This window comes from Oncorhynchus mykiss, chromosome 7, assembly GCF_013265735.2.
Source record: "Oncorhynchus mykiss isolate Arlee chromosome 7, USDA_OmykA_1.1, whole genome shotgun sequence".
Taxonomy (NCBI): domain Eukaryota; kingdom Metazoa; phylum Chordata; class Actinopteri; order Salmoniformes; family Salmonidae; genus Oncorhynchus; species Oncorhynchus mykiss.
This window is the reverse complement of record NC_048571.1, coordinates 53,589,515-53,603,991: the sequence shown is the minus strand read 5'-3', so window position 1 is coordinate 53,603,991 and position 14,477 is coordinate 53,589,515. Positions and strand designations below refer to the sequence as shown.

The 14,477-nt window shown below is 43.0% G+C and overlaps 1 protein-coding gene across 2 annotated transcripts; it reads left to right on the top strand.

Annotated features, from left to right (window-relative positions):
- Positions 1-1,838: 1,838 nt before the first annotated feature.
- Positions 1,839-14,154, top strand: kif17 (kinesin family member 17). Of its 2 annotated transcripts, none has more exons than XM_021609706.2 (14): positions 1,839-2,682; positions 3,013-3,159; positions 3,395-3,496; positions 3,765-3,954; positions 10,228-10,680; positions 10,812-10,906; positions 10,995-11,160; positions 11,344-11,447; positions 11,566-11,690; positions 11,781-12,009; positions 12,196-12,454; positions 12,598-12,665; positions 12,762-12,882; positions 13,565-14,154. In XM_021609706.2, exons 1-14 carry the CDS (start codon positions 2,293-2,295, stop codon positions 13,753-13,755), a joined length of 2,640 nt encoding a protein of 879 aa, XP_021465381.2. In that variant the 5' UTR covers positions 1,839-2,292; the 3' UTR covers positions 13,756-14,154. The 2 variants fall into 2 exon arrangements, with proteins under 2 accessions (XP_021465381.2, XP_021465380.2); XM_021609705.2 differs by having other exon boundaries at positions 12,595-12,665.
- Positions 14,155-14,477: the final 323 nt, after the last annotated feature.

The following is a 14,477-nucleotide window of genomic DNA, read 5'->3' as shown; positions in this document are numbered from 1 at the left end:
TCTCCCTCTGCTGGTCGTATTAGGTTACCTTTTCTCCCCCGCTTTCCCCCAGCTGTTCCTTGTCTCCTCCTGACTACCTCGTCACCCCGTTTCCCACCTGTTCCCTTTTTCCCTCTGATTAGTCCCCTATATCTCTCTCTGTTTTTGTTCCTGTCCTTGTCGGATTCTTGTTTGTTGTGTTTCATGCCTGAGCCAGACTATCGTCATGTTTGCTGTAACCTTGTCCTGTCCTGTCGGAATCTGCCGGTCTATCTGAGCCTACCTATGTTTGGTTATTAAAGAAGCTCTGTTTAAGTTAGTTCGCTTTTGGGTCCTCATTCACTCACCGTAACAGTACTGGACTATAAAAAGTTTTGGGAACCACTATTGTATACAGTAGCACTCATTCCAGGGTTTTTCTTTATTTGACTATTTTCTACATTGTAGAATAATAGTGAAGACATCAAAACTATGAAATAACACATGGAATCATATAGTAATGAAAAAAGTGTTAAACAAATCCAAATATATTTAGATTTGAGATTATTCAAAGTAGCCACCCTTTGCCTTGATGACAGCTTTGCACACTCTTGGCATTCTCTCAACCAGCTTCATGAGGTAGTCATCTGGAATGCATTTCAATTAACAGGTGTGCCCTGTTAAAAGTACATTTGTGGAATTTCTTTCCTTCTTAATGCGTTTGAGCCAATAAATTGTGTTGTGACAAGGACGGGGTGGTATACAGAAGATAGCCCTATTTGGGAAAAGACCAAGACCATATTATGGCAAGAAAAGCTCAAATAAGCAAAGAGAAACGACAGCCCATCATTACTTTAAGACATGAATGTCAGTCAATCCAGAAAATGTCAAGTACTTTTAAAGTTTCTTCAAGTGTAGTCGCAAAAACCATCAAGCATTATGATGAAACTGGCTTTCATAAGGACTGTCACAGAAAAGGAAGACCCAGAGTTACCTCCCGCAGCAGAGGATATCATTAGAGTTAACTGCACCTCAGAATACAGCCCAAATATATACTTCACAGAGTTCAAGTAACAGACATATCTCAACATCAACTGTTCAGAGGAGACCGCGTGAATCAGGCCTTCATGGTTGAATTGCTGCAAATAAACTACTACTATGGTGTGGGGGTGACACTGTCAGTGAGTTACTTAGAATTCAAGGTACACTTAACCAGCATGGCTACCACAGCAATCTGCAGAGATACGCCATCCCATCTGGTTTGCGCTTAGTGGGACTATCATTTGTTTTCAACAGGACAATGACCAAAAACCCACCTCCAGTCTGTGTAAGGGCTATATAATCAACAAGGAGAGTGATGGAGTGCTGCATCAGATGACTTGGCCTCCACAGTCACCCGACCTCAACCCAATTGAGATGATGGTTTGGGATGAGTTGGACCGCAGAGTGAAGGAAAAGCAGCCAACAAGTACTCAGCATATGCATATGCATATGTGAGAACTCCTTCAAGACTGTTGGAAAAGCATTCCTCATGAAGCTGGTTGGGAGAATGCCAAGAGTGTGCAAAGCTGTCATCAAGGCAAAGGGCAGCTACTTAGAAGAATCTAAAATCTAAAATATATTTGGATTTGTTTAACACTTGTTCGGTTGGTACATGATTCCATATGTGCTATTTTATAGTTTTGATGTATTCACAATTTTTTTTTACAATGTAGAACGTAGGTGTGACGGGTACTGTACATATGCATAAATGAACACATATTTCTATGAACTTGATCTAAATCTGTTGTTTTGGGTAGATTTGGAAGATTGGACGATTCTTCTGGGCACTTATAACATGACGTGGTTTGATCGCAGAAGTGTGTGGTTGCCTAGCAACTTGGAACGCCGTGGGAAGACAGGCAGACAGAGCGAGCGGGCGATCTAATAGTCTCTGTTTAGCAGTTTTGTTTTGTTTTTGTGCACGGATTGTATTCATTGAAGGACATGTCATCTGCCAATCCAACCGATAAGCGGCCTGATATGTTAGCTAACGTCGGTAATGTTACAGGTTGTGTTTGCTTTGATACTTGGTCAATGTGAAATAGCTAGTTTAGCGACTGACTATATCATGCTGATTTGCTATCCTGCTTCTGTGACCAGATCAACAGGTTGATGTTAGACTTTACTATTTTGATCAGATAGTATGTCAGCTGCATGAAGTATGTCATAGCTGCCAGTGAGATTAATTGTTTAGCTACAAATGAACAGTAATCTAAACTATTGTAACGACAATTATTGTTTCTTGCCGCTAGCTTGCACAATGCCTGAAATGGATTCAACAACTGATGATTGATGTTGACATTGGTAGCCAATAATATCAATGATGATATTGACGTTTGTTGCCAATATCAAGAGATAATTCTTATAGACAAACATTGGTGTCAGACTGCCTTGCTAACTTGTCACCAGTGCTTGCCTGATATCAGACATACCAAGAAGACAGAGGCAAAAATGGCTTCAGAGGCAGTGAAGGTAGTGGTCAGGTGTCGGCCGATGAATGATAGGGAGCAAATCCTGAATTGTAAGATGGTAGTATCAGTAGAGACGAGTAGGTGTCAGTGTTTGATCAAGAAGCCAGGGGCGAAGGAGGAGCCACCAAAACAATTCACCTTTGATGGAACCTACTTCATTGGCCAAACCACTGAGCAGATGTACAACGAGATCGCCTACCCTTTGGTTGAGGTAGGCCTACAATAAATCCTACTACATTTCCACAACTTGATTTTGGTTTAGGTTATTGGACACCTCCAGTAGAGATGTGAAACGAAATACATGTCACAGTTAGGAAACCAAGTGTGCCACTGCCACCTAAGCTACAGTATATCCCCTTGCTAATGACCTTGGAGCTCATCATTTAGAGAAGATGCTGCTATCAATCTACTGCTGAAATTAATTGTAAGCATATCGGCATATATTGCTTAAAAAAGTCTACAAGCATGTACATTTGTCTTTGCACTGAATGTGATGAAAATGTGATGGTTGATGCAAACAGACTGTTCTTTCTACTGACAGGGTGTGACTGAAGGGTACAATGGAACAATTTTTGCATATGGCCAGACTGGAAGTGGCAAGTCCTTCACCATGCAGGGGGTATCTGAGCCAGCAGCCCAGAGAGGGGTCATCCCAAGGGCCTTTGAGCACATCTTCGAGAGCATTCAGGTACAGTCTTCACCTTCAATATTGTAATGCCACCAAGGATAAGTTGGTGGGGATCATTATTTTTAGAATTGCTGTGGTTGGAAAAGCTGACCTCAGACAAGGCCTTTGTATGACTGGCAGGGCCTATTTGAGTGGCCAGGTTGTATTACTGTAGGTCACATGAATGTGCTTCATTATCAAGTGTTTCCTCTCAAGAATAGGTTCTTATTCATTAGTTGTCTTCTGTGTAAGATAGTGTGCAGAAAATACAAAGTTCCTGGTGAGGGCTTCCTACTTAGAGATCTACAATGAAGAAATCCGAGACCTTTTGGGAAATGACACCAAACAGAAAATGGAGGTAAGAAAGCATAGTACCAGAATATTAGAGGGGTATTCATTTTTTAAGTAGTGCACATTTATGTTTCTGACATAGAGGTTGTTTCTTGCCATGGGATGATAGGAAAGGAACCGCTTCATTGTGCAGTGGGCATTTGTATTTCCGGCACAATGGTTGTTACCATGGGGACAGGACAGCGAAGTGTGTGCCTGTTTGTGAGTTTGTTAATGTGTCCTCATATGATGACAGGTTTGTTGTTTGTGTGCATGTGCTTGTTGTCGGATGTCAGCTGAAGGAGCACCCAGAGCATGGTGTATATGTGCGAGACCTCTCCTTGCACACAGTGCACAGCGTGGGGGAGTGTGAGCGCATTATGGTGCAGGGCTGGGGGAATCGATCTGTGGGCTACACCCTGATGAACAAGGACTCCTCCCGCTCCCACTCAATCTTTACCATTCACATGGAGATCTGCAACACAGGTGAGATCACCCCTCTGTCTGTGCATCAACACACACAAACTCAGTCATTCACAACCTGCCTCTACAGATGTGCCACTAATACACACATATTCAGTGAGTTAAACAGAAACTAGTGAGGAGGCTGGAATGTTGAGTCATATTTCTGTCTCTTTGCGATCCATGGAACTAAAACAGACCTATCAGCTGCATAAATAACCTCAAAAACCATATACAGAGCCTTCAGAAAGTATTCACACCCCTTGACTTTTTCCACATTTTGTTGTTACAGCCTGAATTTAAAATGGATCCAATTTAGATTTTTGGTCACTGGCCTACACACAATACCCCATAATGTCATAGTGGGGAAAAAATGTACACACATTTTTACAAATGAATAACAAATGAAAAGATGAAATGTCTTGAGTCAATAAGTATTCAACCCCTTTGTTATGGCAATCCTCAATAAATTCAGCAGTAAACATTTGCAAAACAAGTAACAATAAGTTGCATGGACTCACTCTGTGTGCAATAATAGTGTTTAACATTATTTTTTTAATGAGTACCTAATCTCTGTACCCCACACATACAATTATCTGTAAGGTTCCTCAGTCAAGCAGTGAATTTCAAACACATATTCAACCACAAAGACCAGGGAGGTTTTCCAATGCCTCACAAAGAAGGGCACCTATTGGTAGATTGGTAAAATAAGCTGACATTGAATGTCCCTTTGAGCATTGTGAAGTTATTATTTACACTTTAGATGGTGTCTCAATACACCCAGTCACTACAAAGATACAGGGTGTCTTTCTTAACTCAGGTGCCGGAGAGGAAGAAAACGTCTCAGGGATTTCACCATGTTGCTAATGGTGACTTTAAAACCATTACAGAGTTTAATGGCTGTGATAGGAAAAAACTGAGGATGTCTCAACGACGTTGTAGTTACTCCACAATACTAACCTATGCGTTCTATGGAAAAGAATGAACGATGTGGAAGGTGTGTTCCATGACGCGCAAGCGGAGAGGAACTGAGCTTCCAAGGAGTTGCATTATTTTCCAGGGAACGCATAGAGCCCCGAGTTGATTATCCCTTTTATACTATTAACACATTTGCCACTAGAAATGTGTTAATTTGCCTGTAGAAATGTGTTCAAAGTCCATTGAAGTAGCTAGCAAGTTTACTAGATAGCTAAAGTACTAGTTGCTGTGGTAACCAAACAAAGAGACTTGTTAGTTTAGCTAAACAAATCATCAGTCCTAGCTTGCTATTATGAAAATCCGAATTCAACAATACTGTTTTCAATCCGACTTACTTTCAAAAGCAGCTCAAACAAAACATGTAAAAATGAACTATAGCCATTCAATTCTACTGTGGGAAATAATGCACGCCCTAGAATGCCCTTCAAGCTAATCAGAAAGGAGTATTCAACAATTTCATGGTATAACAAGTGTTATGTTTGGGGCAATTCCAATACAACACATTACTGAGTACCACTCTCCATATTTTCAAGCATAGTGGTGGCTGCATCCTGTTATGAGTTAAGGAGGGTCCGACCCAGTACTAGATTAGTGTACCTAATAAACTGTTCAGTGAGTGAAACATTAGGAACATTGGCTCTTTCCATGAGACTGAACAGGTGAAACCTATGATCTCTTAAATCACTTGTTAAATCCACTTCAATCAGTGTAGATGAAGGGGAGGAGACCAGTTAAAGAAGGATGTATAAGTCTTAAGACAATTGAGACATGGATTGTGTATATGTGCCATTCAGAGGGTGAAAGGGCAAGACAAAAGATTTAAGCGCCTTTGAACAGGTATGGTAGCAGCTGCCAGGCACGCCGGTTTCATAGTGTCAAGAACTGCAAAGCTGGTAGGTTTTTCATGCTCAACAGTTTCCCATGTGTGTCAAGAATGGTCCACCACCCAAAGGACCGCCAGCCAACTTGACACAACTGTGGGAAGCATCGGCATCAACATGGAGCAGCATCCATGTCGAATTCTTTCGACACCTTGTGGAGTCCATGCCCTGACGAATTGAGGTTGTTCTGAGTGCAAAAGGGGATGCAACTCAAAATTAGGAAGGTGTTCCTAATGTTTTGTACACTCAGTGTACATAACATACTATTCTGCATATTGGTTGTGATCGTGGAGTAGCTGGCGTACTACCAATGGAGACCAGTTGCTGCAAGGTGCCTTGTTCAATTACTCTCAGAGGACATGTATTTTACTCTGACCTAGTCTCAAAGGCTTCCCCCTGGATGTGACATCATATTCCCTCCCTCTCTCAATGACTATTAACTATCACATTTCTTAATTTCTTAATTTAGCTACAGTACCAATCAAAAGTTTGGACACACCTACTCATTCAAGGGTTTTTCTTTATTCTTTACTATTTTCTACATTGTAGAATAATAGTGATGACATCAAAACTATAAAATAACACAGATGGAATCATGTACTAACCAAAAAAGTGTTAAATATATCCAAATATATTTTATGTTTTAGATTTTTCAAAGTAGCCACCCTTTGCTGATAAAAGCTTTGCACTTTTGGCATTCTCTCAACCAGCTTCACCTGGAACGCTTTTCCAACCGTCTTGAAGGAGTTCCCACATATGCTGAGCACATGTTGGCTGCTTTTCCTTCACTCTGCGGTCCAACTCATCCCAAACCATCTCAATTGGGTTGAGGTCGGTCGTTTGTGGAGACCAGGTCATCTGATGGAGCACTCCATCACTCTCCTTCTTGGTCAAATAGCCCTTACACAGCCTGGAGGTGTGTTGGATCATTTTCCTGTTGAAAAACAAAGGATAGTCCTACAAAGCGCAAACCAGATGGGATGGCGTATCGCTGCAGAATGCAGTGGTAGCCATGCTGGTTAAGTGTGCCTTGAATTCTAAATACATCACAGACAGTGTCACCAGCAAAGCACCATCACACCTCCTCCTCTATGCTTCATGGTGGGAACCACACACACGGAGGTCATCCGCTCACCTTCTCTGCATCTCACAAAGACATGGCGGTTGGAACCAAAAATCTCTTATTCAGACTCATCAGACTAAAGGACAGATTTCCACCGGTCTAATGTCCATTGCTTGTGTTTCTTGGCCCAAGCAAGTCTCTTCTTATTATTGCTGTCCTTTAGTAGTGGTTTCTTTCCAGCAATTTGACCATGAAGGCCTGATTCACGCAGTCTCCTCTGAACAGTGTATGTTGAGATGTGTCTGTTACTTGAATGCTGTGAAGCATGTATTTGGGCTGCAGTCTGAAGTACAGTTAACTCTAACTTATCCTATGCGACAGAGGTAACTCTGGGTCTTCCTTTCCTGTGGCGGTCCTCATGGGAGCCAGTTTCATCGTTGCGCCTGATGGTTTTTGCGACTGAACTTGAAGAAACTTTAAAAGTTATTGACATTTTCTAGATTGACGTTTGGTTTGATTAACACTTTTTTGATTACTACATGATTCCAAATGTGTTATTTCATAGTTTTGATGTCTTCACTATTATTCTACAATGTAGAAAATAGTAAAAATAAAGAAAAACCCTGGAATGAGTAGGTGTGTCCAAACTTTTGACTGGTACTGTATATTTACATACAGTTGAAGTCGGAAGTTTACATACACCTTAGCCAAATACATTTAAACTCAGTTTTTCACAATTCCTGACATTTAATCCTAGTAAAAAGTCCCTGGCTTAGGTCAGTTAGGATCACCACTTTATTTTAAGAATGTGAAATGAAATAATATTAGAGAGAATGATCTATTTCAGCTTTATTTCTGTCATCACATTCCCAGTGGGTCAGAAGTTTACATAAACTCAATTAGAATTTGGTAGCATTGCCTTTAAATTGTTTAACTTGGGTCAAACGTTTCGGGTAGCCTTCCACAAGCTTCCCACAATAAGTTGGGTGAATTTTGGCCCATTCCTCCTGACAGAGCTGTAACTGAGTCAGGTTTGTAGGCCTTCTTGCTCGCACAAGCTTTTTCAGTTCTCCCCACACATTTTCTATAGGATTGAGTTCAGAGCTTTGTGATGGCCACTCCAATACCTTGACTTTGTTGTCCTTAAGCCATTTTGCCACAACTTTGGAAGTATGCCTGTCGTCATTGTCCATTTGGAAGACACATTTGCGACTAAGCTTTACCTTCCTGACTGATGTCTTGAGATGTTGCTTCAATATATCCACATCATTTTCTTTCCTCATGATGCCATCTATTTTGTGAAGTGCACCAATCCCTCCTGCAGCAAAGCACACCCACAACATGATGCTGCCACCCCCCGTGCTTCACGGTTTGGATGGTGTTCTTCGGCTTGCAAGCCTCCCCCTTTTTTATGGCGGTTTTGGAGCAGTGTCTTCTTCCTTGCTGAGCGGCCTTTCAAGTTATGTTGATATAGGACTCGTTTTACTGTGGATATAGATACTTTTGTACCTGTTTCCTCGAGCGTCTTCAGAAGGTTCTTTGCTGTTATTCTGGGATTGATTTGCACTTTTCACACCAAAGTACGTTCATCTCTAGGAGACAGAACACGTCTCCTTCCTGAGTGGTATGACGATTGCGTGGTCCCATGGTGTTTATACTTCAATACTATTGTTTGTACAGATGAACATGGTACCTTCAGGCGTTTGGAAATTGCTCCCAAGGATGAACCAGACTTGTGGAGGTCTACAGTTATTTTTCTGAGGTCTTGGCTGATTTCTTTTGATTTTCCCATGATGTCAAGCAAAGAGGCACAGAGTTTTAAGGTAGGCCTTGAAATGCATCCACAGGTACACCTCCAAATGACTCAAATGATGTCAATTAGCCTATCAGAAGCTTCTAAAGCCATGACATAATTTTCTGGAATTTTCCAAGCTGTTTAAAGGCACAGTCAACTTAATGTATGTAAACGTCTGACCCACTGGAATTGTGATACAGTGAATTATAAGTGAAATAATCTGTCTGTAAACAGTTGTTGGAAAAATTACCTGTGTCATGCACGAAGTAGATGTCCTAACCGACTTGCCATAACTATTGTTTGTTAACAAGAAATTTGTGGAGTGGTTGAAAACAAATTTTAATGACTCCAAAATAAGTGTTTGTAAACTTCCGACTTCCACCCTATGGGCTGCAATTCAGCTGTTAGCTGCCAATGTTGTACACAATGATTGACAAGCTAAACCTTATATACAGTGCATTTGGAAAGTATTCAGTCCCCTTGACTTTTTCAACATTTTGTTATGTTAAAGACTTATTCTAAAATTTATGAAATAGTTTTTCCCCCTCATCAATCGACATACAATAAATACCCTTTAGTGACAAAGCAAAAACATGTTTTTAGACATTTTTGCAAACTTATAAAAAATACAAAACTGAAATTTCACATTTACATAAGTATTCAGACCCTTTACTCAGTGCTTTGTTGACGCCCCTTTGCCAGCGATTTTACTGAGGAGTGGCTTCCGTTTGGTCACTCTCCATAAAGGCCTGATTGGTGAACTGCTGCAGAGATGGTTGTCCCTCTGGAGCACTGTCAGAGTGACCATCGGGTTCTTGGTCACCTCCCTGACTCAGGCCCTTCTCCCCTGATTGCTCAGTTTGGCTGGGCAGCCAGCTCAAGGAAGAGTCTCGGTGGTTCCAAACTTCTTCCATTTAAGAATGATGGAGGCCACTGTGTTCTTGGGGACCTTCAGTGCTCCAGTATCCTTCCCCAGATCTGTGCCTTGACACACTCCTGTCTCGGGGGTCTTTGGACAATTCCTTCATCCTCATGGCATAGTTTTTGCTTTGACATGCACTGTCAACTGTGGGGGCGTATATAGACAGGTTTGTGCCATTCCAAATCATGTCCAATCAATGGAATTTACCACAGGTGGACGGACGCCAATCAAGTTGTGGAAACATCTCAAGGGTGATCAATGGAAACAGGATGCACCTGAGCTCAATTTTGAGCCTCATAGCAAAGGGTCTGAATACTAATGTAAATAAGGTATTTCTGTTTTTTATTTTATAACATTTGCAAGAATTCCAAAAAAACTGTTTTTGCTTTGTCATTATGGCGCATTGTGTGTAGATTGATGAGGAAAAAAGTTAATTTAATCAAATTTAGAATAAGGCTGTAATGTAACAAAAGGTGGAAAAGGAGAAGGGGTCTGAATACTTTCCGAATGCACTGCACTAGATCTCAGGGTCCAAAAGAAGGGAGAGGAACTAGTATGGCAGATTATGACAGCTAACTCAACCATAATGCGTGTTCTTGTCTGTGTTAGCACTTGGCTTTGAGGCCAAACATTCACTGTCTGTGTCCTGTGGTCTCAGATTCAGCTGGCGAGGACCACCTGCGTGCTGGAAAACTGAACCTGGTGGACCTGGCAGGCAGTGAGAGGCAGTCTAAGACTGGTGCCACCGGGGAGCGGCTCCGTGAGGCCACCAAGATCAATCTGTCCCTGTCGGCTCTGGGCAACGTCATCTCTGCCCTGGTGGATGGCCGCTCCAAACACATCCCCTACCGAGACTCCAAGCTGACCCGGCTGCTGCAAGACTCCCTGGGAGGGAACACGCGCACCCTGATGGTGGCCTGCCTCTCGCCTGCAGACAACAACTATGAGGAGAGCCTGAGCACCCTGCGCTACGCCAACAGGGCCAAGAACATCCAGAACAGGCCCCGCATCAATGAGGACCCCAAGGATGCCCTGCTCCGAGAGTATCAGGAAGAAATCAAGCAACTACGCGCCCTCATCTCTGGCCAGCTGGGCAGTGGCAACCTGTCATGTGAGAACCATGTTTTTCTCCACACTTTGTCTTACCATTGAGAGTAAGAGTTTTCACATAGAAGATCAAACTGCTAGGTTATTATGTCTAGTCTAAAATTTGATTATTCTCAATTGTACCATTTTCATCAGCGCTTCTGGCTGGTCAGTTGTCTGCGGGGACTTCTGCTGGTCCATCAAGGCCACAGTCTAGCAGTACTGAGGGGGAGAAGGAGAAGATTAAAGAGGTGGGTAGGGTACTCTTCCACTGGGTTAGTTGACTGAGAGGCTGTTGAGTGGGAGGGGTAGATGAACTGACCTAATTGTGACCTCCAGGAATACGAGGAGAAGCTGGCCAGGCTTCAGGCTGAGTATAACGCTGAGCAGGAGTCCAAGGCCAAGCTACAGGAAGACATAGCTGTTCTGCGCTCTTCATATGAGACCAAGCTGTCCAGTCTAGAGAAGTCTAGGGCCAGCAGAGGGCACAATATTACCACGGCTGGTACCGTTACAACATTCCTGTCTACATTAGAATAACCAACCAATTCATTATCACACAGTTAGACAACCATAGCCAAGGATTTTAATAATATATTTTATTAAGATAAATACCTTTAGCACTCAAGTGTATAGATGTTGCTCTAGTACTTTACATGATACTATGCCTTGTTTTCTCATTGCCTAGAGTCAGAGATCCCCATTCTAATGAAACAAGCTCTTGAGGAGGAATCATGCTGTGTCACTGCTGCCCCACATGAGCATGCGGATTTGGAACCAGCCCTGGCCAAGGTACACATGCCTCAAGTTCCCAGTACTTGTGGATAACAGGTTATGCATGCATTTTGTAGTAGTACACATCAGAATGGAGCGGTCCCTTTAATGACGTGTGTAACTTCTCTTCTTGTAGGTGAGCCAGACACAGACATCTCGCCAGGTAACCAGTGTTCAGACAGAGTCTGAGGGGGAGGAGAATGCAGACTCCCCTCCCATTGGCACCCCAGGCCCTCTGGACCAGAAGCATGTCCTCGAGAGGTGAGTGACCACACACCCACAATATACCCTTTGTATAACATCATGTCCAGTGGTGAGATAGTGTGACTTGGTGCCCTGTCCTGTCTCCAGGCTGCAGCAGTTGGAGCAGGAAGTGGTGGGAGGGGAGCAGGCTCGGAACAAGGAGTTACAGCAGAGACACCGACAGAGGAAGACCCTGGCAGACCAGAGGAAGAAGCAGCTGATTGAGGCTCTGGCAGAGAACCGTGAGGAGAGTGACAATGTGATGCTCAATGTCTATGACTCCATCCAGGAAGAGGTCCATGCTAAGAGTCGGCTCCTAGAGAACACCCAGGGCAAGGTGGGATCTTCATGGCAAATAAATGCCAGATTAATACTTTATCTACTGCACATTTTTATTATTGATTCTGATTGCTGATTCTGTTAAGAATACATTATGAACTGTGATATAGATATAAGATTTAAGAGTAAACCTAGGCCTGTATGGTCTAGTTTTAAGTGGTGTTCTCCTGATGTGATTTCACAGCTGAAGGCGGCCAAGCTGGAGATCCGGGACCTGCAGGCGGAGTTTGAACTAGAGAGAAACGACTACCTGGCCACCGTCCGCAGGCTGGAGAGGGAGGGCCATTTGCTGCAGGCACTGCTGGAGCGCATGGCCCCTCTGGTCCGCCGTGACTGCAACTACAGCAACCTGGACCGCCTGCGAAAGGAGGCCACCTGGGATGAAGACGGTGCCACCTGGAGGCTGCCTGAGGTGGTGGTGCAGAAAATGGCCTTGCCATCAGGTGAGTGTAGGACCGGGAGAAATTATGTTGTGAGGATTTCTTTGAAGATAGGATTAATGTTCACATTTTTAGTGGATGGACTTTTTGTGTAGATTTATATGTTGAGATTGCGTGGATCCTCTGTCCCGTCTCTCTTTCAGCAGTAGCTCCTTCAGCTCAGAGGCTCTCTGTATGCAGGAGCTCAGTGGCTGACACAGGAGAGTCCTTTCAGGTGGGTACTCATCTTTTTAAAAACGTTCCATATGGGATATGAGAATTAAAACATAAAATGTCTATTGTCCCTCATTGTTGCCTATGTTTTGTGCAGGATGACGAGGACCGATATAAGGAGATGTTGAACCGCAGCGACAGCGAGAACTTTGCCAGCAACTACTTCAAGCCTAAGAGAGCCAACCAGCTGCTGGGCGGTGAGCCACTGAAGGGACTGGGTAAGACCAGGCGCTACAGGCCCTTCCCCTGACCCCACAGCCCAGGCTACAGGAGGGAGAGCAGATCTGCTCACTAAAAATGTACTGTATTTACACAAATAAACTATGTTAGCCTCGCCCAGCCCAGTGCATTTTCACTGCTCTTACTGTAAATGTTATACATGGATAGGGTTTTTTTCTTACGGAAAACTGCAGAGGGCACTCTTATCTGAGTTCAACTGTCACTGGAGTTACAACTCAAATCAAATGTATTTATAAAGCCCTTTTTTACATCAGCAGATGTCATAAAGTGCTTATACAGAAACCCAGTCTAAAACCCCAAACAGCAAGCAATGCAGATGTAGAAGCACAACTGTGACTGAGGTGTAGTTAATGTTAACATAAAAACAGGCAAACTATGAATTGGTATTTAATAAGGTGTGCAGGTCGAAGGGGGAGGTGCCTGAAATTATAAGAAAATAATACAACTCAGATACTTTTGGAATGAACATTCAAATAAAATGTGACAATTATAGCACCACATATAATACCAACGTACTGCTTGCTAGTATACAATTGTTTTATAAGGGTCCAAGTCAGTTACTGGAAACATTAAAAAGATCTAGCCTGCTACCCACTTAACTTCAACAGATCCTTTGCTCTATATTTGCTGTTGTCCCACTGATGACCTCTTCCCCTGCAGCAGTTCACTCAGCACCCCAGGGGAACGGGACGCCTCACCTGACCTCCAGCGGCTCCAACATCGGCCCCTCACTCAGCACTGAATCCCTCCTCCCTCGCCCCTTCCGCCTCGAGTCACTGGGGATCACCCCATCCAATGGCAAGGTGAAGAGGAAGAAAAGCAAAACGCACATCCCCTATGAGGGGAACTGAGAGAGCTGGGCTAGAGGGGAACTCTTCTGCAACCTCTCAATTTTTACCTGCCACCCTTTTTGACTCCTAGAGACCACACTATTTGTTGACTTGTTTAGGTAGAGTATCTCGTTAATTCACTGTGATTGACCCTGTGGTGTTGGTGAACTATTGAACTTTTGCTAACCAGCAATATAATGTCACATTTACATGGACACTTGGTCTGGCAATGTGATGTTACTGGTGTGTTTGTTTTTTAGTACCTTTTTAAATGTTAGCTAACATTATGCTACTACCTAATGCCACACACCATAGTGCTTGCACTGACTCTTAATGCTGTGATATGGTTTATCCAACCCTGAATGTATTATTTATCACTGTTGTGGTTTTTGGATGAACTGTTAATACAATATATTTTCTGTAGATCTTGTTCATTTCATGTCTAGTTCTCAATCACTTCACAGAATGCGTCTGGTTGTAAAATATTTAGCTGTGAGCATCAGTAATAGGAAGGTAATCTTCACCATCAGGGAAGAAATTAGATCCGAGAGCCAAACATGTTAGACCAGTTTCAATGTGACATCAGATGGATGACTCAAGGAGTGCTCTGCGGCCAGGGTGGTGTTGTCATATTAGCAGAGTGTTAACAGGCCACAGATGACCGTGTAGGTTAGCCTCCGGTTTCCTGGCCTCTGAAAAGATGTGTCAAAGACAAACCTCCCTGTTGTCTGCAAAAAAGACAA

Bases quoted from the DNA above. Each gene is read 5' to 3' on its own strand.
- kif17 (XM_021609705.2), top strand. From the start codon at position 2,293: ATGTTGACATTGGTAGCCAATAATATCAATGATGATATTGACGTTTGT. The intron at 2,683-3,012 runs GTAGGCCTACAA...TTCTACTGACAG, and splicing joins TCGCCTACCCTTTGGTTGAG to GGTGTGACTGAAGGGTACAA. The intron at 10,907-10,994 runs GTGGGTAGGGTA...TGTGACCTCCAG, and splicing joins AGAAGGAGAAGATTAAAGAG to GAATACGAGGAGAAGCTGGC.